The sequence below is a fragment of the Oreochromis niloticus genome, linkage group LG10 (assembly GCF_001858045.2).
Source record: "Oreochromis niloticus isolate F11D_XX linkage group LG10, O_niloticus_UMD_NMBU, whole genome shotgun sequence".
Classification (NCBI taxonomy): Eukaryota; Metazoa; Chordata; class Actinopteri; order Cichliformes; family Cichlidae; genus Oreochromis; species Oreochromis niloticus.
The window spans coordinates 34,557,294-34,581,535 of record NC_031975.2 but is presented as its reverse complement, the minus strand read 5'-3'; the positions used below and the strand labels follow the sequence as shown (position 1 = coordinate 34,581,535).

The window sequence follows — 24,242 nt, the reverse complement described above, 5'->3', positions numbered from 1 at the left end:
TAAAATCTCAGAAATTTGTCGGAACATGCATGATTTGCCAAAAACATAATGCACATAATGCACACCACCTCATCCTTTTCATACAATCCACATGAGTTTTATTGAGCTAAATGAATGCCAAGGCTCAGAATACGCTCTAGTGATCATAGACGTGATCTCAAAATGGCCAGAAATCTATCCAGTAAAAAAGCAGACGCCATCTCAGTAGCAAAATGTTTGTGCAACCATTTTATTTCAATATATGGCATCCCCACTCTGATAAGATCAGACAATGGGACACATATTGTTAATGAAGTAATCAGTAAGGTCTCTGAAGCACTAGGAAATAAAACAGAGACTGAGAAAATGCATGGAAGAAACAGGGAGACCATGGCCTGAGTGTATAGGCCTGGTAAAAATGTGGATGAGACTGACACAAAGTTCTCAGAAACTCACACCTTTTGAAATCATTCAAGTGAACCTATAGATAAACCTATAGATAAGTCAATAAGAGAAACTACACTAGCCGAATGGATGACTAAATTACTTGAAAATAAAGAGATTGTTCTAAACAACTCTCCAGTATCTTGCAGGTTGAAACCAGGTGATCGGATCCTGATCAAAGTACTCCAAAGGAAAAATTGGAGTTCACCAAGGTGGGAAGGTCCACCTACTGCCTGCAAAATAGCAGAAAGACCGTCCTGGATCCATCAAAGCCACTGCAAAAAAGTGAGTGACAACCTAAACGTTTAGACGCCGACACCCCTAACTCCTGTATGGTGATCTATTGGTGGAGGGAGGGCTGATCGGGTATACCCCACCTTCTTCTTCTTGTCAGTAGTCTACTCATCAGAGGTCACAGGTGTGTCTGGTCATCATGAAGACACTCGTCCTCCTAGTGGCTAATGTTGCACTCCTGGTGAGTTTCTTAACACTCACCCGAAAGAAAGAAGATGAACAACGCATGGTATCGATATATACATGACATCACACCCAGAAAAGACTGCTATGTTTGCACCTATATGCCCCCAACGACACAATACGCCCCCTTGTATGCGAAGGGAATGGACATAATTCAAGCAAAGTGTGCCGCAAGCTACGCCAGCCGTGGGCATCAATTCCAGGGAATCGTGGTCAACCATGAGGAACCTCTCCAGATAGGACTACGAAACGGCACATGTGACGAATGGTTCTGGGTTGACCTGAAAGTGAAGCACAGAAGTAAGGCTAAATCATTCCCAGTCTTTCTTGAAAACAATGGGAATTTGAGCCACAGCCTATGCTACCGCCAAGAAAACGGATCCACGCCAATGGGAAACACCACCAACTGCAAAGCAGTACAGACACACGCTCCTGGAGGGCCCGTGAAGAGCAGCAACATCTCAAATGGCACCTTCTGGGTGCAAGGGATGGCCTGGGATATCCTTCCTGGGAATTGGACAGGTCAGTGCGCTCCCATTTTCATATCTGACCACACTTTCAAGATAACCATGGACGCCACGTCAACTTCAACGTCAACAACAAGGAAAAGGCGAAGCACCCCAGACCTCAAGCAGCATGATTCCATATGGGGTTCCGATGTCCCAGGGGAATTTAAATTTTGGACTGAAAGACAAAAGGTTCTGAATGCTTCATGTAAAATCGACGATGAACAGGATCAGGAGATTGATGCTCTGCGCATTGCAGTAATGCAACACAGGGTAGCATTGGACATGATTCTCGCCGAGAAAGGAGAAAGGTGTCCTCTTTAGCAACACATGCTGCACATACATTCCAGATAATGTGCACTCATCGAACATGACTGATGCCCTGAAAACACTCAGACAACTTCGGGATGCACAACAACGAGACTATGCCGCAAACACAGAAGACTGGCTTACGTGGCTTTTAAGCCGCTCTTGGAAGTCCCTGCTGATTAAAGGACTTGTTTTTGTTGGTGTTATAATACTGTTATTGTGTCTTTACACTTCATGTGTCATACCTTGTTTGTCAATTCATGCTTGCATCACCCTGTCACAGGATGAAGAAGGTCATAATGAGATAGACACTTGGATATAACATACTCACGAAACCCACTGTTTTATGATGTCTTGGCTAAAATTGTTACCATAGACTGATACAATAAGCTATGAACTGTACATATACATATGTACAACAGGAGGGAATGTGAAGAGATTTTTTAGGATTTTGGGATTTTTATTTAGGACACATGTCCTTCTCAGAGACGTACAGGAAGAGATAAAATAGAACTGTGCTGTGTGCAGGCTTCCTGTTGAACAGAGCGTAACTTCTCTATTTAAGCTGAATACTAAAAGAGCAAACACATCTAGATAATGAAATGTACTTTTAAGCATAACATAATAAAAATCCTAAAATCCTAATAAAATCCCTTAACAAACATGAAGCTCGAGATACTCATTTGTACAGGAAATACCTCACACAAGGAAACATCCCTCCGTAACTCGGACCTGGGCAGTTTTCACCAAAGATTCACGTGTCTCATCTGAAACATCACCAGTGATGGGAATAACGGCGTTTTAAGTAACAGCGTGACTAACGGCGTTACTTTTTTCAGTAACCAGTAACTCATTACTATTCCTATCGTTACAACGCCGTTACCGTTACTAACAAGAAAATGTGGTGCAGTTGCGTTACTATTTTTCAACAAACAGATGGTTGAAGCTGTGTTCGGCTTACAGCATCTTATATCAGTTGCACAGAAGTAGTTGTCTATGTAAGTAATCTGGGCGCTATTGACCAAGCATCATTTAGGCCGCCTGGACATATTTGGTAATTTTGGTTGCAAAAGGGCTAAAAATCATATTATAAGGGAATTCTTTTGCCCCTTTTTTCAGAATAACCTCAGCTTTCAATATCTGGCAGTCATTTTATATTACTGTATTGTTGTGACAATGAAACAACAAGTGGAAAAAAATAAAAATCGGACTCTGTTTTTTCAGATTTATAGCTAAGTGGAAACTGATATTCAACAGGAACAAAATGTAACACAACATCAACTTTAAATATGAACTATACTAAATATGTACAATAAGGTTTTTGGGCCTAGGTCACTCAGTTTTTTAAATATCCAGGCCTTTTGGGGGCGTTGCCACTTCTCCACACCCGTCACTCTGCTTCGTGAGTCATCAATTCTTACATGTGATTGGACCGTCGCAGCTCGTGCTTCCTAATGATGCACCATAAAGCTTGTTTTCTCGTCTTTTAGTCATCGTTTGAAATGTCTCTCTTGCCCAAATGGTCGAGGAGTTACGCTAGTGCGAAGCGCACCTAAGTCCCCAACCCGGAGTGGGCATTCCACCCTTTTCCGGCTGATAACCATGGCCTGAGATTTGGAGGTGCTGATCCTCATTCCCGACGCTTCACTCTCGGCTGCAAACTGTTCCAGTGCGAGCTTGAGGCCATCACCCGATGAAGCGAACAGAACCACATCATCCGCAAAAAGCAGAGATGAGATTCTGAGACCACCTAGTTGAAAGCCCTCCGCCACTTGGCTGCACCTAGAAATCCTGTCCATAAAAGTTATGAACAGAATCGGTGACAAAGGGCAGCCCTGGCAGAGCCCATCACCCACCGGGAACGAGTCCGACTTATTGCCGGCTATGCGAATTGTGAAGAGTAGAAATATTTTACTGCTATTATTTGCTGCTATTTTTATGATCATTATTACTATTTCATTAATTATAAATATTGATATTGCATTCAGATGTTTAAACATATTGGCACCCAATTAAGCTTTTATTACAGGTCCAAGAAGAACCACTTTAAACTGTTGAGTTGAATCTATAATTCTAAATGCTTTTCAATGCTCCTATAATCTTAAATGTTTCTGTGTAGACTGCAGGGACAGGAAATATACTCTGTGCAAAAGGAGACAGGAAAAGCCATGCTTTGCAAAAGTGAAACTGAAAGCAGAGTCTGAGTGCAAGCTAAGAGCAGGTTATTTTATTATGCATTTATATCTTTGGATTAAGCTTTTAGTAGAGGCTCTTGATTAAAACATTTATTCAACATATTATATATATAGTTCCAGTTAGGTTATTACATGTAAGGATGAGCCTCTGTTCTGGTGAAAGGTCAGAAGTGCAACGGGTGAGTTGAGAGAGCATTTAAGGACGAGACACACATACACACACATAGTTTCATTTGTGTACGTGCTGGCCTTCTGTCTGGTGGAAAGGTTACAAGGTTTAGCTGATGAAGTGAAGGGTGAAATAAAGGGCAGCAGAAGCTGACACACACATACACATATAGGGAGTGCAGCATTATTAGGCAAATGAGTATTTTGTCCACATCATCCTCTTCATGCATGTTGTCTTACTCCAAGCTGTATAGGCTCGAAAGCCTACTACCAATTAAGCATATTAGGTGATGTGCATCTCTGTAATGAGAAGGGGTGTGGTCTAATGACATCAACACCTTATATCAGGTGTGCATAATTATTAGGCAACTTCCTTTCCTTTGGCAAAATGGGTCAAAAGAAGGACTTGACAGGCTCAGAAAAGTCAAAAATAGTGAGCTATCTTGCAGAGGGATGCAGCAGTCTTAAAATTGCAAAGCTTCTGAAGCGTGATCATCGAACAATCAAGCGTTTCATTCAAAATAGTCAACAGGGTCGCAAGAAGCGTGTGGAAAAACCAAGGCGCAAAATAACTGCCCATGAACTGGGAAAAGTCAAGCGTGCAGCTTCCAAGATGCCACTTGCCACCAGTTTGGCCATATTTCAGAGCTGCAACATCACTGGAGTGCCCAAAAGCACAAGGTGTGCAATACTCAGAGACATGGCCAAGGTAAGAAAGGCTGAAAGACGACCACCACTGAACAAGACACACAAGCTGAAACGTCAAGACTGGGCCAAGAAATATCTCAAGACTGATTTTTCTAAGGTTTTATGGACTGATGAAATGAGAGTGAGTCTTGATGGGCCAGATGGATGGGCCCGTGGCTGGATTGGTAAAGGGCAGAGAGCTCCAGTCCGACTCAGACGCCAGCAAGGTGGAGGTGGAGTAGTGGTTTGGGCTGGTATCATCAAAGATGAGCTTGTGGGGCCTTTTCGGGTTGAGGATGGAGTCAAGCTCAACTCCCAGTCCTACTGCCAGTTTCTGGAAGACACCTTCTTCAAGCAGTGGTACAGGAAGAAGTCTGCAACCTTCAAGAAAAACATGATTTTCATGCAGGACAATGCTCCATCACACGCGTCCAAGTACTCCACAGCGTGGCTGGCAAGAAAGGGTATAAAAGAAGAAAAACTAATGACATGGCCTCCTTGTTCACCTGATCTGAACCCCATTGAGAACCTGTGGTCCATCATCAAATGTGAGATTTACAAGGAGGGAAAACAGTACACCTCTCTGAACAGTGTCTGGGAGGCTGTGGTTGCTGCTGCACGCAATGTTGATGGTGAACAGATCAAAACACTGACAGAATCCATGGATGGCAGGCTTTTGAGTGTCCTTGCAAAGAAAGGTGGCTATAGTGGTCGCTGATTTGTTTTTGTTTTGTTTTTGAATGTCAGAAATGTATGTTTGTGAATGTGGAGATGTTATATTGGTTTCACTGGTAAAAATAAATAATTGAAATGGGTATATATTTGTTTTTAAGTTGCCTAATAATTATGCACAGTAATAGTCACCTGCACACACAGATATCCCCCTAAAATAGCTAAAACTAAAAACAAACTAAAAACTACTTCCAAAAACATTCAGCTTTGATATTAATGAGTTTTTTTGGGTTCATTGAGAACATGGTTGTTGTTCAATAATAAAATTATTCCTCAAAAATACAACTTGCCTAATAATTCTGCACTCCCTGTATCTGAGCCAGCAGCAGGCAGCTCCTTCTCCACCTCCTCTCGCCTCACCTGTGTCCTCCTCCTTCCTCTTAAAAAGGATTCTTATTCCCACTGTTGAAATGTTGTTTCAGTGGTGACTGTGCCCGTGATAACAGTGATAAACAGATGCATGAATACACCTGCCCTTTGATAAACAATTCTTTTAAGAGATCCAGGCTGTTCAAACTGTCTCTCTCTCCCCCTCCCTGCTTAGAATCTGTATCTCTCATGCAGAACATCATCAGGAAAGCCCAATCGATCACATCGACCTCTGAACGTTCTCTCCATCCGAACAGATCCTCTCATTCTGAACACCTAAATCTGCAGGATTTTCTAAATGTGGTGACACCATTTCCAAAGCAGCTGAGAAACAGAAGAAGCTTCCACAAGATTTTAAGCCAAAGCTCAGAACATAATCAGCTCCTGACCAGGTTCAGCAGACATTACCATGGTGATTTAGCCAGAAAAACTGAGTTTGAGCTCGAGGTAGCTCACTAAACCACTAATCTCACATCATAGGTCACCCCTCAGGTGTCACTTTACCTGTGATAGTAACTCCCAGCATGTGTAGGTTTGATCTGCGCTATATATGAAACACATATAAAGAAATCAACAGCATTGTTTCAACAATACTTTTATTTTTTGAAACTAAAGAATAGAAAGAAATGAACCCGAGTAAGTTTACAGTCAGTTATCTGTGTCTGGATTTGGATTCAGATGAAAAATAAGGAAACATTTCAGCTTCTAGAAATTCCTCCACAGCACTGACACACATTTTTATATCAAACTAAATCAGCTGTTTACATTTTTATCATGATAGTCAGATTAAGTTTAACATCTGTTAAGTGTTTAAGAAAAATACCTGCATGATTATCAAAGAAGAGAAAAAAGAGGAACTGTTGGATTTTGCTCAACTTAACAGGAAAAACTCCAGTTAAAAGCAAACATGTGGGCCAGCAGTCACCAAAATAACAGACTGACCAACACAGGACAGTGGAGCCAATAAAGAATAATGCAGTTTACCAACTTATAGAAAATAGTCATGACCTAATGCAGGAGCAGCACTTTATGAAGAGCCGACACAAAGAAAGGACAAAGAGAAGAGAATCACTGAGCATTTAAATGGATTTATTTGAATCAAAGATAAGAAGAGGAAGTAAATTATCTGAGTCAGTAGAATCAGAGGAGAAGTAGAAACAAATAAACACAAAACTAGAACCAACCAGAAAGAGAGAGAGAGCAAGAAACTGATTCCAGCAGGTGATTTACTTCCTGTTTTACTACTAAAAATGTCCAAGCTCCACCCACACAGGACAGTCCAAACAGGAAGTGTTGGAGCTGTCACACCTCTCACATGGTGAAAATCAGATGACCACTGAAGGTTGTATGATGGTTTTCACTGTCATATACCCTTGAATTAGCCCAGAGACGCACAGACACCTGATCTCCAACCTCTAGAAGCAGTGAGGCTGCATTAGAGGCGCTCACACCACCAGTTGGTTGATGTTCATATACAATAAAAATGTTCTCTCCATTCCTGAACAACACAACACCTGCAGCAATGTTTCCATGTTCATATAAACTCCAGTCAAAGTGGTAGACTCCTCTCACTGGTGCAGTGAAAATACCTGTGGGACATTTGTTTTTGTTAAATGGAAAATCAGCTGTTAGAACATCTGGAACATCAGCCTGACATCAACATAGCTGAGAAGTGACATTCAGTGATATTACCTGTTTGTGGGTTGTAGGCATTTCCAATGTTTGTGACAACATGTTTGAAGATCAGAGTAATCTGAGTGTTAAAGGGTCCAGTATGTCCATTACCGTGATCCAGCAGAGAGGCTGAGAAAGCCACCTGTTTGACTGAGAGAGAGACAAATGTCATTATTTTAAACTTTGTGTTTTAGAGTTAGACTCTTCCCAATAAAGTGACCATGACAAAAACTTTAATCTCCAATGAAAGAAATGTTTGACAGCTGAAAGTGTTTCATTGTCACAGAAGGAATCAGATTCTGTGATTGGAAACTGAAATTTGATTGAATCTATTTTTGAGGATCCCAAACTCGTCCTTTAGATCAGACAGGAAGTTATTTTGTAGCTTCTGGCAAGACAACAAACTGTGTTACTCAGTGTTTTAGTTGCATCTTGGTTTGTGCTTCAGACAAACATGAACTCAGTTTAATGTCATTCAGTAAATTAGATCCAGTAATGAACTTAATGTGTGTTCTGAAGCTTAAAGCTTAAAGAGTGATGTTGTGCTGATCGAAGAAGTTTTTAGTGTTAGTGTCTTAAATTCAGACATCCAAGCATAAACAATAATCTGGTTTAATTTTGGATTTAAGGTCAAACATTAAGTTAGTGGTGAAGGCTCTACACTACCATGCCGGCCACAGTTGGTGATAACCGCAGAGTGTGCATTGGTTAGAAAGTGCTCCCCATGCTCCTCAAGGCTTAATGCAGACAAAGAATGGTGACACAGTTGACGGGTTTACTGCACTTTAATGCAGCACAAAGAATATGTGCATGCGTGATTCAGAAAAATCTGAAAAAATACAAGATTTTCATTAAAAACTCAGTTATAACAAATCAAGATGCAACAGCATGAGCTAGCTACTATATGTCAACTTACCGGCTATATCCAACGTACAGCTAATGTAGCAGGCTAGCATGACACAACATCCTCCTCACAATAATATACCGCACTTTAAAGTTTGCCATATACTGAAAAGTCGTTTACAGCCTGCACGCCTTAATGAACAGTTGGACGCACACACAGGGACACAAGCAGCAATGTGATGAAGCCCTGAACCAAGAGTCTACAGCATGGCTCAACTGGTTATAACAGCTCCAAGTGCACTAAATACAGTCCGTGACTGCCCCCTTGTGGGCAGGCTGGCAAAAAATCATGTCCCATTACATTTTCAGAACAATTACATAAATGTTAAAAAGTGTCAAATACAGAAATAGTTCCACATTTCCATTTTCAGATTCCCACACAGTACCTTGCAGCTGCTCCTTCAGCTGGTCGATCTCGGTCTTCTGACTCTGTAGTTCAGTTTTCTGGGTCTCCAACTTTGCTTCTTGTTCTGAGAAAAATGTAAAAGAAAAGAAACTCATTGGCAGCACACAGTGATTAATTTGTTTTTATTTGTAAGTAAGAAAGTGACTGTGACTCTCATTCTATTCATGCTACACTGAGTGGTGGTCTCCTCCATGTCCCCTCATCCTCCACCTCACACACTGCAGAGCCACAGGGCCACACCTCCTACAGGTGGCAGGTCCACTCTGTATATCCCTCTCTCCTTCACTTAGGCATGAACCATAGACTGTATGTAAAAGATGGTCACTAAAGGTCACTCAGCTGGCAATTGATATAGTTAAAGACTAGAAGAGTGATCTGGGTTTGAATCTGCCTGTGTGTCATTTCCTGTCTTCTCTCGACTGTTCCTCCGATAAAGAATAAAAATGCCTGAGGGAAACAAAAAAGGTTTAAAAACGAATTCATACACCATATCTATATCTTGGAACTCGTACTTCATTCCTCTTGGGATATTCTCAGCTGAAAAACATTCAAACACCTGTATGATGTAACATCATGTAGTCCACAGACTGAATACTGACACAAACATGTGTTCACTGAAATTTTGATGTCATGTTGAAGAAATGAAACATTGTTCAAATTGTTGCCCCCATGAATGAATTAAATATATTCAACCACATTAATGTTGTTGTTTCAAGTCAAACGAATGCACGGCTGCTTTACCCTGTCTTCTTGTGTCTGTGATACAGCGTACATCCTCTTTAGGTGTAACCATCGATATAACGTCACACACATATAAATATATATGACATTTATACATATACAGTACTGTGCAAAAGTTTTAGGCAGGTGAGGAAAAAATCCTGTAAACAAAGAATGCTTTCAAAAATGGAAGTGTTCATCATTTATTTTCAGCAATCAATAAATGCAGTGAATGAACAAAAGAGAAATCTAAATCAAATCAATATTTGGTGTGACCACTCTTTGACTTCAAAACAGCATCAATTCTTCTAGGAACGCCCGCACACAGTTTTTGAAGGAACTCGGCTGGTAGGTTGTTTCAAACATCTTGGAGAACTAACCACAGATCTTCTGTGGATGTAGGCTTCCTCACATCCTTTTGTCTCTTCATGTAATCCCAGACACACTCGATGATGTTGAGATCATGGCCTCTGTGGTTCTTGTTCTTCTTTAGGCTGAAGATAGTTCTTAATGACTTTGGCTGTGTGTTTGGGGTCATTGTTCTGCTGCAGGATACATTTGGGGCCAATAAACAATCATTTACATTTCTGAAAGCATTCTTTTTTTGCAGCATTTTTTCACACCTGCCTAAAACTTTTGCACAGTACTGTATATGACATTTATACATATGGGTGACATTTTGTGCCAGTTGTCTTTCTGACCATCTTTCTGCATCATCTCTTCAGCGTCCTTGCACTTATTGCTTACGCTAATTTTCTCTCAAAGTTTAAAAGTGTGTTGTAAAGGGGCACCGGAGCAGAGGCAGCGGGTCACTGTTTGCTGAACTTAAAGCAGGGAAGACGGTGTATGGCAGACTTTTCTGTGGAGTTTTGGACCCTGGCTGAAGAGACTGACCTTATTAAACAATGTTGGTGATGAACTCAACACCGAATTAGTAATGAGAGAACTGCCCAAAACCCTGTCGGAAGTGATAACATTATGTGTGAAAGTAGATGAACATATGAGGGCGCGTCACCGAGCCGGCAACTACGGTTCCCAGAGGCCCATGGGACGAGCGCAGACAGCCTCCAGCGGAAGCGGAGATGGCGATCAGGACGCGGATCGCGGCGACAAGCATGAGCAACCAATGCAGATCAGACGCTCCCAAATCTCCCCGGAGGAACGAGCCTGCAGATGGAGGGCCGTCGAGTGCTTTTACTGCGGCCGCAAGGGCCATATCGCCATTGTCCGTCCAGCACGGCCAAAAGATCACGCCCGCCGGTAGAGAGGAGGGTACGGGTGGGCGAGGTCTCCTATTCACATTCTCCTCATGCTAGCTGCTAAAGTGACTGTCCACTCTGTCTCCCACTCCCTTCAGGCGCTGATTGACTCCGGGGTGGAGCAGAGCTTCATGGACGCTTCCCTGGCTCTCAAACTTAAAGTTAACACACAAGCATTGCCCCACTCTTTGCAGGTCACCGCTTTAAATGGTCAGCGTCTTCCCAATATAACTCACATTACTGAACCCGTGTCCCTAACCCTATCTGGTAATCACACTGAAACATTACAGTTTTTTGTTTTTCAAGCTCCTCTCACACCCCTGGGTGTTATCTGATAAAAGATAAAAGCCTTCGGCCATGCATTGATTTCTGGGGTCTCAATAACATCACCATTAAGAATAAATACCCACTGCCACTCTTATTCTCCGCTTCTGAACTCCTGCAGGGGGCGACCATTTTCACTAAGCTCGATCTGCGAAATGCTTACCACTTAGTCAGGATAAGAGAGGGAGACGAGTGGAAAACAGCCTTCAACACGCACCTGGGCCATTTTGAATATCTGGTCATGCCGTTTGGACTAACTAATGCTCCCGCTGTTTTTCAGGGTCTAGTCAATGATATGCTCCGAGACTTCATCAATCGTTTTGTGTTTGTATACCTTGACGACATTCTCATCTTCTCACGCTCTCTCTGATCATGTCAGACAACTCCTGCAACGCCTCCTGGAGAATCGCCTGTTTGTTAAAGGACAGAAATGCGAGTTTCATGTGAGTACTGTGTCATTCTTGGGCTACATCGTTGAACGGGGCCATTTAAGAGCCGATCCTGCTAAAGTACAAGCAGTCTTGGACTGGCCCACTCCACCTAATTGTAAGCAGCTTCAATGGTTCCTGGGCTTCGCCAACTTTTATCGAAGGTTCCTTCGTGACTACAGTAAGATTGCTTTGCCGCTAACCCGTTTAACTTCCCCTAAGGTACCTTTCTGCTGGGATGATCGAGCTCGGGAAGCCTTCACGCAGCTAAAGAAACGTTTTGCTTCGGCTCCCATCCTCAGGCAGCCAGATCTTAGTCGGCAGTTTATTGTGGAGGTGGATGCCTCAGATGTAGGAGTTGGAGCCGTTCTCTCCCAGCAACAAGAGGGTAAGCTCCACCTTTGTGCTTACTTTTCCCGTCGTCTCTCTCCCGCAGAGCAGAACTACGATATCGGGGACCGGGAACTGCTGGCAATCAAACTCACCCTGGAGGAGTGGCGCCACTGGCTAGAGGGCGCAACGGAACCCTTCATAGTATGGACAGACCACAAGAACCTCGAATACATCCGGTCGGCTAAACGGCTAAACGCCCTACACGCCAGGTGGGCCCTGTTCTTTACAAGATTCTGCTTCACTATCACCTACAGGCCCGGTTCTCGGAACGTCAAACCCGATGCTCTTTCCCGCCAATTCACTGCCTCAGATGATCAGACCCATGAGTCTCCTATTCTCCCTCCCACATGTGTGATTGGAGCCCTGTCGTGGGAGATCAAGTCCACCATACGGGAGGCCCAGCAGGCGGAACCGGATCCAGGGACTGGTCCTCCTGGATTACTCTTTGTTCCCACGTCTGTTCGGTCATGAGTGCTACAATGGGCCCACGGGGGCAAACTCACCTGTCACCTGGGCATTCATTGCACCATCACCTTCATTCAACGGTTCGCCTGGTGGCCTACACTTGCCAAGGACGTCCAGGAATACATCGCCGCCTGCCCAACCTGTGCCCAGAATAAAACCGTCAATAAGCCCGCTGCCGGCCTTCTTCATCCCCTACCTACGCCAAGCCGCCCATGGTCCCACATTGCTGTTGACTTCGTCACTGGTCTTCCGCCGTCATCAGGTAACACAGTTATCCTCACTATTGTCGATCGCTTTTCTAAAGCCGCCCACTTTGTTGCTCTCCCCAAGCTCCCTACTGCCCTAGAGACCGCCCGGCTTCTGTCAACCCATGTGTTTCGCCTCCACGGGATCCCAGCGGAAATAGTCTCGGACCGGGGTCCACAGTTCACCTCGCGCGTTTGGAAGGAGTTATGCACCTCCTTAGGGGCCCAGGTCAGTCTCTCGTCAGGTTTTCATCGGTCAGGCAGAACGGGCCAACCAAGAACTCAAGGCAGCTCTCCGCTGCTTGGCATCCACTCATCAAACCACCTGGAGTGAGCAACTGACGTGGGTGGAGTACGCCCACAACAGCCTTACCTCGTCAGCCACAGGCGTCTCTCCATTCTATTGCCTCCCTGGGTATCTATTAAACCCTTGTATGGTGTTCGGGTCTGTGAGACCCATGCCATTTATAGAGGCCGTTGCCCCTTTAGGAAGTATATACCATCAAAACCTGCAAAATATGGTATAAGGATATGTACACTTGATTAGAACTGATTTTATTTTTTTAATAACATTTTATTGACAAAAAACGAGAAGCACATTAATTCATAAATGTGATCGAACAAAGGTAAAAGGAAAAAATTAACCATATTTGCTGTTCACATGGCTTGTAATTGGGATAAAGTAAACATCTGTTGAGTAATTTAACATAAAATTGTTTGATAGTGTTAACTGGAAAGCCAAAACTCTAGCGGGTCCACCAGACCCATGAACACTGCACTGTTAGCCTTTGCAGTAATTTCCATAGCTTAGTACTGCAAAATCAACAGTAAAAAACTCTAAAGGATGTTAGCAGATTAGTACTGTAATTTGCATGTAATTGTGGGAAAATTCCATGAGATTACATTATTTTTACGGTAACTCGCCGTACTCATGGAAACAGCTGTAAAATACAGCAAATGTAACAATTGGTGATGTTACTGAGATTATACTATTACACCATCCGGATTTCTGTTGTTTTCTACTGTAGATCTAAGAGTAATTACTTAAATCCTCATTCAGAGTGTATTACCATAAAATGTGATTCACTGTGGAAGTAGTATAACATATAAACTACAGCATAATTTTTAACTTAAGGAGTAAGTTGCAGCCACACTAAAATTTAATTCCTTGAACTGAATGGAACCTCATATATTAATAAATGTATTTGTTAAGTCAAACAATGTGAAACATTAGTAATACTATTAATTAATAGTATACTTGTAAGGTTAGTATTGTGATAGAGTCGCGTATATTTTAATTATACTCTTGTAGACATTATGACATTATGCTAGTACAATTATGGTGAACAAAAAGTACATCTAAAAGTTAATTTCAAGAATACTGTTATGTACTAAAACGGGGGCCAATATAGTCCCAAGAAGCATTATTAGTATACGTACTAGGTAAGGTGTACTTGGGAAATATAATTGAAGTATACTTATTTTTTGTAGTAATGTTTAAAAATGACTTAATTTAGCAGGGTGTTCCTTTTTTCTCTTCTTATTCTTTCTGGACCTTCATTTGTTTTGTATAAGGTGGTTCTTTTTAAGACACCTCTGCCTAACTACAGTGAACTAACCTAATAATATGCTCTGCACATTATCACAGTTTAGCGCGTTGGGTTGTGTTTTTAAAGCAATTGTTACGTTTTTAAAGCTTTTTAATGCGACAGGTGCGATAGCCGACACCACACCTTCACCTGACGTACAACGTGACGTATGACGCACACGTCGGGTATTCACTTTCAAAACAACAATGGGGATAGAAAATATTGCTCGAGTGGTTAATGCTCCTTTCGCTGGTTGCCAACCACCATTAAATAACAACAAGAAGAAAATATTGATCTGCTTCTCTTAGTTTTGCACGTTTAAGCCGCAATTCACACTCAAACAAAGCTGCAAAGCAGGAGAACAACATGACCATCAACTATTCTGTGCCACAGATCCAGTTCGCTGCAGCACAGAGTGATGATGAGACCGTTAACATGTGCAACTTAGAAGTAGTCAGAGGTAACTGGATGTTCAATCGGGTTAAATGCAAGGTTGATTGGATTATATCTGAAGATCGTATGCTATTCGTGATAACTCTGCTAGACTCCAAATTGCTCGTCCATGCGGGAGTATCCCAAAATTAAATGAAACCACTTAACACTTTTCCCCTAAAACGGACTGACATGGGACACATTAAAGTTGGATCGGAACCAGCTAATCAGTCTGAAGGTAAGTGTTTTTTTCACTTATTCGAGAGAAGTCCGAAATGCGTTCTTATTACTGTTTGTTTTGACTTTTAAGCTACCCTACCAGGATATTTTCATTCAAATGCTAAGACAAAACATCAATATCTATGAATATGGAGACTCAAAAGACTAGTTAGGTAATAGTTGCCGATGGATTTATGAGACTTGATAGAAACTTGGACGTTTGCAACAGGTGAATCGGTGAACTACCGAGGTTGCGCCCAAATGGTTAAAGCTGTTAGCTGGTCAGTGTTTTCAGGTGTGCTTGTACTACCTGTACGGTGCGGAGTGCTGACTAAGTCATGTTAAACCCATTAAAGCGTCGAGCTCAAATATCTTTTCGTTTTTGTGCACTGCTCTCTTGTCGGCACACATTTTCTGTTTATTGAAGCCTTTTGTGAATAATTTTGATCATGTAAAAACTGGGAATTGGTCCCTATTGACAATACTCTTATTTTTTGCATTGCATATGTCATTCAGGAAAGGTAATTGGTCACTGAACTTTTTGCAACTGTGTATTTCTAAATTTTGTGGCTTCAGTGCATGCAAATTTATATTGTTCAGTTTGCATGTTAAAAGCCTGCCAAGCACCCCAAGGCTGATTATGCTTGGTAAGAAGTCATTTATGAAATAGAGCTGATTAGACCATATTATAATTTCTGTTTGGCACAGGAGCTTTTCGTGGACACAGGTATCCAGTCTCTGTTTTGTTAGCTCAAATTTCTGTAATTTCCTTTATAAACCAAGGTTGTTGGACATGTGTCTCAGTGAATCCAGCAAAGTAACAATATCAAATTTCACATTACATATTACTGATCAACATAGTAATCTAGCTACACCAACAGCAAAAATACTGAAGTCAATACTGTAAAGTTTAACAGCAGAACAAACTATAAACTCCAAAATCACCATACAGTTGATTCATCTCCGGTAATTTAACTGGGCTGACTCTTTGTTAGGTGTGTTTAATGGGCAGAATAATTCCCAATTATGTACAATTATAATATGTTAAAACGGACTTATGTACATAAGGCCATTAATAATTAACTGTACATAGCTATTTGCTTTATGACTATCTAGACAGTGTGAAGAAGTGAAGTATTGAAATTATTTTATGTTGCATAATGACAACATGTTGCCCCTATACATTTAAGGACAAAGTTCAATGACCGCCACCTGCTGGATGGTGAGTGCAGAGGGGCGTGTAATTGTTGAGCTGGACAAAGAGAACATCTTTGCTGATGCAATGTCAGTCTTCTTTGGTTCATTCTATGTATTGAACCTGGAATACCAGGAGTCAGCGTGTGCAAGGTTTTTTGTAAGGATAAACCCTGAAGAGGGAACAAAATGTACCTCCAAGGTTGGGACAAGCAGAAAGACTGGGACCACTGTGAAGCGAAAGGTTGTTCACATTAACCTTCATGTCACAACTTTCCTCCAGTGGCTTACTGAATTTGAGTGGAGAACTTCAAATTAGGTAACTGTTTTTGCCATTTTTAGTGAATTTCTTGTATAATTTAAGTGACCAATGTGTTGTTACCTGTGTCTCCACAGATGATCCATGGCCCATGCTTTCTGGACATTTACACAAGACGAACAACAATGAAGACAAGCTCTCTTGCCATCTTGCAAGACGCTGTCTCTGTCCAACAGGTTTTTTGAGTGCAACAGTGTTGATTTTTTTCCCTTCTTTTACCCGTTTGTTAAAAATTATTGCAGCTACTTACACTTTAATTGTCACATGTATTGGCTCACCCTACAAATCAATGAACTCAGTCCACAAAGCAAGATCAGGGTTCAGTGCAGGTCAGTCAAGTTCCTTCACACCACACACGCTCATCCATGTCCTTGTGGACCCTGCTTTGTGCATTGATTTGGTGGTGTGAGCCAGTATTTTGGACAAAGTGTATATAAAGGCAGAAGTGTGGGGCTTGATATTATATTTATTACAATTCAGTTTATTTGTATGGTGCCAACAAAATGAATGCCAAGGCACTTCACATTGTAGGTTTAAGACCCTACAAAATATAACTAAGAAAACCCAACACTTGAGCATATGTTGTCTGCCATGATATGGATATGACATAATATCGTTATTGTTTGTACAACCATCTGAGAAAATAACGGATTACATGGTTTAATAAAAACAAGTGCTTCCTCAATGAAAATATGTTTTCAGTTCTTTTCAGTTTTTGATTTTGGAAATGTGTATTTCTGCAGAGGAAAATCAGAACTGAAATAAAAAGTGGTGTAAAGCACATGAATTATATTTTGTGTGTGTGTGTCTATCTATCTATCCATCCAGTTTTTTTGGAACCCTCCAGTCTCTTACAGTATGTTACTGTTAACTGAAATTACGGTAAATTACGACCTGTTAAACAGTAAATGACCGCCTGTTGGGACACGGTATCCTCTAGCAGAGATGAATATTTTTGGTACTGATGATGCGTGATAACGGTAAGTTACTGGTTAATATATTGCAGTTTATTACCTTGCAGCGGGCTTACAGTGACATACCGTGAATAAACGGTAGTATACCAATTTCTTAATCACAGTATGATGTTACTTTGTTGACGTAATTTACGACATAACGACATAACGGTATCTCACTGGCGACAGTGACGCCAGTGAGATACCGTAAAAAAAAGCTACGGTGCGTTACCATAATTTGTCCAAGAGTATTATACCACACCAGCAAAAAACGGTATCATCCTGCAGAACCGTAAGCTACCGTAACACGGCGTCACGGTATGACGCTGGCAACAGTGACGCCAGTATCTTACCGTAAAGTGGCGATGAAAAGTCTAACAGTGTGGCTGAGTAACAAAAATACGAACACCATACAAGGGTTAAAGAGCACGTAAAGCTTCTTTACGTGCTCTTTAATAGATTTTGTTTCCTTGCATCATTAATTTCTCTGAAGATTGCTCCAATATTCCTGTGATAAAAATATTCAGTCTCATAAGAAAACACATAACCATGAATGTTGGTCATTCCCAGGGCCGTTGCTAGCCATTTGGGTGCCCTAAGCACAAATGCTTTATGGTGCCCCCCCGCCACTGAAAAAAAACAAAAAAACATTAATACTTTTGAATTTCTCAGTGGAATTTGTTTAATTAAATAACAACAAACATGACAGTTAAACAAATAAATAAGGTTAAAGGAGGTTAAAAATACTGTTACAAATAAATACTGAAACAAAAATTGAACATTGGAACAAGAACAAAGAGCCTTGCAATAATGTGTAATTTTTTTATAAAAAATAATATATATAATATAATAGTATTATTATTAATATATTTACAAATAGTTTCACAATAGAATTTAAATAAGAAACTTAAATAAGAAAAATAAGAATTTGAACACAAAAGCCACATTCCTTAAGTAACTATGTTAAACATTTTTACAATTAGTTGTCAGAGTATGCCCTAGAGAGGCACACGCCTGCATTTTCTGGTTGCAAAATCAGCTATAAGGTCATCATATGATAGCTTCTGAGCCACGTCACCATTGATGCTGATAACAGCCAGACCACTTAAACGTTCCTGCCCCATTGATGAACGCAGGTACGTTTTAATGAGTTTGAGCTTTGAAAAGCTTCGCTCAGCAGAGGCAACTGTGACAGGCAGGGTCAGTGCAATACGCAGAGCAATCCACAGATTGGGATATACCTCTTGAAGCTGATTGTCATGTAAAAATGACAGCATTTCCAAAGCAGACGTCTGTGGTGGCAGCTGAGGAAGGTTGATGATTTCCTGCATCATCTCAGGTCCATCAATGTCAGCTACTCCCTTATCTGTCAGTGTCTTCTGTACTTCAGTGCAGTGTTTTTTTAAATCCTCCTTGGACATCCCATTCACTTTGCTGAAATCAAGCAGCACTCCATATTTCTCCTTCACTTGATTCATGGTCTCAAACCTCTCCTGTAGGGACATTAAAGCAGAGTCCACAACACAATTGAAAAATGTGACCTCAAGCTTTTTAAGGGCATCATGGAGGGGCTCATCAACAGCTTCATATGCAAACTGCCTTTTTGTGCTCCTGAGCCTTTTCTCCTTCAACTGTGGTTCTATGTTCAGGGCCTCACAGAGTTCTTTGGCAGCTGACACAGCCTCATCAAACCCAGACTGTCTGTATTTAGAGAGGTTACTTTTGGCAGTGTCAATGAGCCTGACAGCAACATCGAGCTGCATGGAGCTGGACTGTAGTAACTTGTTCACCTGGTTTGTGATTGTAAGAAGTTCACACCACACGATGGAGCAAATCAAAAATCGAAATGAGGCTACTTCCTCAGCAAGCACTTGAGCCTCCACCTTTGCGACTGCATCACTTACAGCTTCTCTGGCCTCCAGGAGAGCATCCCTCACTTCTTTTGTCTGACTCCGGACAGCAGTTACACTTTGAAGCCTGCTTTCCCATCTAACGTCACTCCAAGATTTAAGTGTCAATTTCACATGTTTTGTTAAAATGGCCCATCGCTGGGTGGCACTGGAAAAGAAATTGAACAACTTCTGCAAATACCCAAAGTAGCCAGTTGCATCTGGAGAGGACTTGGCAGCATCAGCTATGACCAGATTCATCGTGTGAGCTCCACAAGGCACAAACAATGCTCTCGGGTTTAATTGTAGCAGTCTGGCCTGAACACCTTGCTTCTTCCCCTTCATGTTGGCCCCATTGTCATAGGCCTGTCCTCGACAGTTTTCAAATGGAATGCCAAGCTCCTTCAACTTGTCAAGGACAACATTGGACAGGTTAAGGCCAGTTGTTTGCTCCACATTTATATAGCCAAGAAAGTATTCTTTAATATCTGGTTGTGCTTGGAAACAAACAATGCGTACTATGACTGACATTTGTTCAGTGTGACTCACATCTGGAGTACAGTCAAGAATGATGGAGAAGTATTTTGCCAACTGGATTTGCTTCACAATGGCGCGGAATGTTTCTGAAGAGATAATCTGAATTAGTTCGTTCTGTGTCTCAGGGCTGAGGTAATGTGTGTGGGAACCTTCATCTTTTATGTTGGCCAAGTGATTTGCCATTACAAGGTCATATGTTGCCATAAGCTCTACTTCCTTCAAGAAGTTGCCATTGTCCGGCTCATAAAGACGGTCAGAAGAGCCCCTAAAAGACAAATTTCTGGAAGCCAGTGAGAGAGTTATTGAGAGTAATCGTTTGAGAATCTCTCGCCACTTTTTCCTTTCTGCCTCTAGTAAGGTCAACTCCTGTTGATCTATTGCCATGCTTTTCTTTAGCCGTGTGTCCAGTTCTCTCCACTTAAGCATGCACTGTATGTGGTCTTGGCTACACTCATGACCCCTCAAACGGATGTTGATGTTCGACCAGTCACTGAAGCCCTCTGTACTCAGCTTTATATCCTTCACACTGAAAAGCTTACATGCAAAGCAGAACACAGCATTGTTCTGCGGTGAGTACACTAACCAGCTCCGGTGAACCTTTTCTCCATTGGGAAGAATTTTGAACTTAAGGCTAGTGTGAAATGCTCTTCCATCAGGCCCCTTTGGAAAATTAAAATCAGAGCTGACATTAAAAGGACCTCTCCGCACAATTTCAACACGATCAGCATCTACAATGTGAGCTGGCCAAAGAGCAGGATCGGTTGAAGGGGGCACACATGTCTCCACAGTGTCACTTTCTGATAGTCTCTCAGTGACAGGACTCTCAGTGGTACTTGTGTATGGAACTGTACCTGAACTGGTGGTTGATGGTTCTTGTTCTTCTTGGCTAGGGATTGTTGCAGGGTCTACAATGGCTGGTGGTTGATGTCCAGGGATGGCACTACTACTGGATGGTTCATCCTGTCCTTGAGATCCTCCTTGAACATATTTAAGCATTGACCCTGCATACAAGAGAAAATATTCAGGGATTTTACAGAAATACAATTTTGAATCTACAGTAGGCCTACGAAAAATTGCATTATAAGACTAATAAATTAAGTAAGTCACTGGTACATTTAAAAATTACTAACTATATTTTACATGTATAGATTTTCATAATGGCAAATGGCAATATAAACATGCTGTACATAATTTGATATAAATGCGCAAGTAGGAAATCTATATTACTGGAAGATATAGGTTTCATATTACACTGTAATATGAAACCTATATCTTATTTATGCCGCATAAATAAGATATGCGTCTTTATAGATATCCTGAAATGCAGCAACATACAAAGTAATCTTGTCTAATCTGATAATAATACTTGACTGCATCACTGACCTATCCCAAAGTTAAGGTTAATCAGTAGCATGCATGACGTTAGCCAGCTAGCAACCTGAGGAGGGAAATGCTAGTCTCACGATTGCTAACGTTATCTGAAAACCGTCAATTGAGTGACCATGATGAGTTGCTTTTAGTAGTCCATTCTATATTCATATCCACAACGTAAACAAACTACCCAACATCAATCATTTGCAACATTTGTTAACACAGTATGAACACTGCTAACAGGAGCTATCACAGAGTTGACGGACATGAGCGTGCAAGCAAGGGCTACAATAATGAACTTTTTTTATTATTATTATTTAAACATTGCCTTACCGGCAAGCGACGCCTGAGTTTCATCACGCTTCCTCTTCTTTCTTTTCTCCGCTCCCGACTCCTGTTGCCGTTTCGAGGCCATGTTCAAACAGGTGTTTACCAATACCGAATTGAGGCATTATAGAACAGACCACTGGGAGTGGGGGGGCACCAGGAGGAGACTGGAGACAGGGCACAAAGCAGATTCACCCCTTTTCTCGGGAAAATTGTTTTATGTTGCTTTTGTATTGTTTAACCATATTAATGCATATGATATTTATAGTATTAATATGGTTTACTTTTTTTTTTTTTTACGACCCTGATTTTTTTGGTGCCCTACCGGCCATTTGGTGCCCTACGCAGTGTGCGTTATGTGCGTTTGCGGAGCTACGGCACTGGTCATTCCTGTTTCTGATGTTCTGGATAATTCTGAAGTCACATTGATGTATGAAACTGTACCTTGATTCTCTCTCTGTAGGACAGTGATCCGCTCATTCTGCACAGCCAATGAGGCGGTCAGCTCTCTCAGCACAGCATGGATGTCCTGTGTATTGGATTGTTGGACTGCAGTCTCAGTCTGATCTGCTGAAACAGAGCAGACCAGAAGCAGAATTGGGAAAAACATGATGATCTTCATTCTGTCAGCAGAAACTTGCTGTATAACTGTCATCTGTTAATCTGAGTGTTTTATAACGAGGGGAAAAGAGGCGTGAATGAGGAGCTTACTGCCCTACATGTCCCCTCATCCTCCACCTCACACACTGCAGAGCCACAGGACCACACCTCCTACAGGTGTTGTTGGTGAATGACTCAATAATTAGACTTTGACTGCATGACTGAACAAACTGGGTCATGTAAAACGAGCAGGAAAGAAGAGACATTCTCCTTTGAATTCTCTGCAGTTGACTGTGTGCAAAGAGTTCATGCATTTTGACCATATTTGGACAGGAGGGCGGAGCTAACACTAGCATGGAGCAGCTAGCTTTGTTAGCGTCCATGACCCACTCTGATGTTTAACAGCATTCTGACTTTTCTGATGCAAAAACCAGGAGTAAAAATATTTACTGGAAGGCTGAAAAGTTGATGCCGTACATCTTTTAGAAGAACTCAGTCACTGAAGACCTTTTCACACAGGAAGCAGATATTTATTTTAAAACAGTCATAAACAGATGAAAGAATTTTTAATGTTGGTTCGATCGTGTCGGCTTCAGCTTCACAAACAGAACAAACGTTTGTTTGTTGAGCTTGTTGAAAGAACCAAAGTACAATTTCACAACACGAAGAACTCCAACACACTGACCTCAGCTCCTCTATGGTTACAGGAAATCAGCTGCATGTATTCCTGACACACACACACACACACACACACACACACACACACACACACACACACACAGGATTTGTGACTTGCAGCTTCACTGTTTTCAGATATTTCAGGCCATCACACACTTGATGAGATCCACTTCAATCTCCTAGATTTTGCCCCTTTGGCCTTCACTATGACTCAGATGTAAAACCCTGACTGTTTGTTAGATATAAATGATGTCACAGCTCTGCAGACTGCCACATGTTTACTGTGTCATTTCTCGTAAGTAGAAATTGTGCACACACATGATTCCCATCACTGTTACACAACCACGGGTCTGTGTGTGCAGGAGTGATGGGCACTGTTTACTCTCTGTCACAAACACAAATCACTCAATAAAAAAGTCAGAAAAAGTGAAATGAATTAATTTTCTCTCTTTTTTAAAATGTTTGCTGAACATTTTAGCTGTGAATTCATAAAGAGAGCAAACATTTGTTTGTCAAGCTTGTTAATGTGATCAAAGTAGAGTTTGAAAACACATCAAGAATAAAAGCCAGAGTACGAGCTAACTTCCTCCCGTCACCCCCAACCAGTTACAGCAGATAGTTTCTCCTCCCTGAGTCACGGGTTTCTTATTATTAGAAGGCAGTGATTCTTGAGATAAGGGACAAAACATGTCCGCCAGATAAAACCCAATTTTGGGGTTAAAATTATGCATACAAGTGTTAACCCAACTGACTAAAAGACAAACCAAGGCAATGTTTATACAACAAAAGTATGATTTTGTATTTTTTATACATATATATTTATTTTAAATGATACAATACATTATCAGTACCTTAAAAATCCATTGTCCAGAAGCAGGTGTGATAATATTAAAATACAGAAAAAAAATTCAAAGTAATGTAAATTTAAACATCATGACGTTTACTTAGGCTCTCATCACTAAGTATTTAAGTCAATACCTTATATAATATCAAAATATGATTACATATTTTTAATTGATTAAAATCGTGTCCAGAGTTTTCGTCAACACCATCTGATTTTTTAAAAAGTACAAAAAAATCAGGAATTATTGTGGGTAGCTCACACTCTGAGGACGTCTTTATCACTTCCTGTTTGATACACATGCCATGAGGTCACTGCTGTGATAAGTTTTTTATTTTGATTTCATTTATTGTATGCAATAAATGAAATAAAAATAAAAAACTTTCTGATAAAACTCTGTGTCACCACCATAGTGCGTCAACACCACAGTCGATGAAATGCAAGATTTAATTAATTTTTTTTGTAAAAGAGCTTCATTTAGGGGTTAGGGTTAGATTGTAGAAGCCATAAGTAACTCGTGAAAAACAAGATGGCTTCTGTCAGAAAAATATGTGTTAGGAGAGACAGTAGGGTGTTTTGTCAACACCATCAGGATTTTTGTCTGACGGTG

The 24,242-nt window shown here is 41.2% G+C and overlaps 1 protein-coding gene across 2 annotated transcripts; it reads right to left on the bottom strand.

The window, feature by feature from the left end:
- Nucleotides 1-6,518: 6,518 nt before the first annotated feature.
- Nucleotides 6,519-22,225, bottom strand: LOC100698649 (complement C1q tumor necrosis factor-related protein 3). 2 transcript variants are annotated; one of them, XM_003460174.5, is made up of 4 exons: nucleotides 21,958-22,206; nucleotides 8,830-8,913; nucleotides 7,559-7,690; nucleotides 6,519-7,455 (listed from the first exon to the last, which is right to left on the bottom strand). In XM_003460174.5, exons 1-4 carry the CDS (start codon nucleotides 22,166-22,168, stop codon nucleotides 7,178-7,180), a joined length of 705 nt encoding a protein of 234 aa, XP_003460222.2. In that variant the 5' UTR covers nucleotides 22,169-22,206; the 3' UTR covers nucleotides 6,519-7,177. The 2 variants fall into 2 exon arrangements, with proteins under 2 accessions (XP_003460222.2, XP_025766428.1); XM_025910643.1 differs by lacking the exons at nucleotides 6,519-7,455; nucleotides 7,559-7,690; nucleotides 8,830-8,913 and adding exons at nucleotides 18,270-18,882; nucleotides 20,667-20,816; nucleotides 21,520-21,680 and having other exon boundaries at nucleotides 21,958-22,225.
- Nucleotides 22,226-24,242: the final 2,017 nt, after the last annotated feature.

Coding starts and splice junctions, on each gene's coding strand:
- LOC100698649 (XM_003460174.5), bottom strand. CDS start 22,168: ATGACAGTTATACAGCAAGTTTCTGCTGACAGAATGAAGATCATCATG. Junction 8,914..21,957: donor CCTACAGAGAGAGAATCAAG/GTACAGTTTCAT, acceptor CATTTTTCTCAG/AACAAGAAGCAAAGTTGGAG. Junction 7,691..8,829: donor GCTGAAGGAGCAGCTGCAAG/GTACTGTGTGGG, acceptor TCTCTCTCTCAG/TCAAACAGGTGGCTTTCTCA.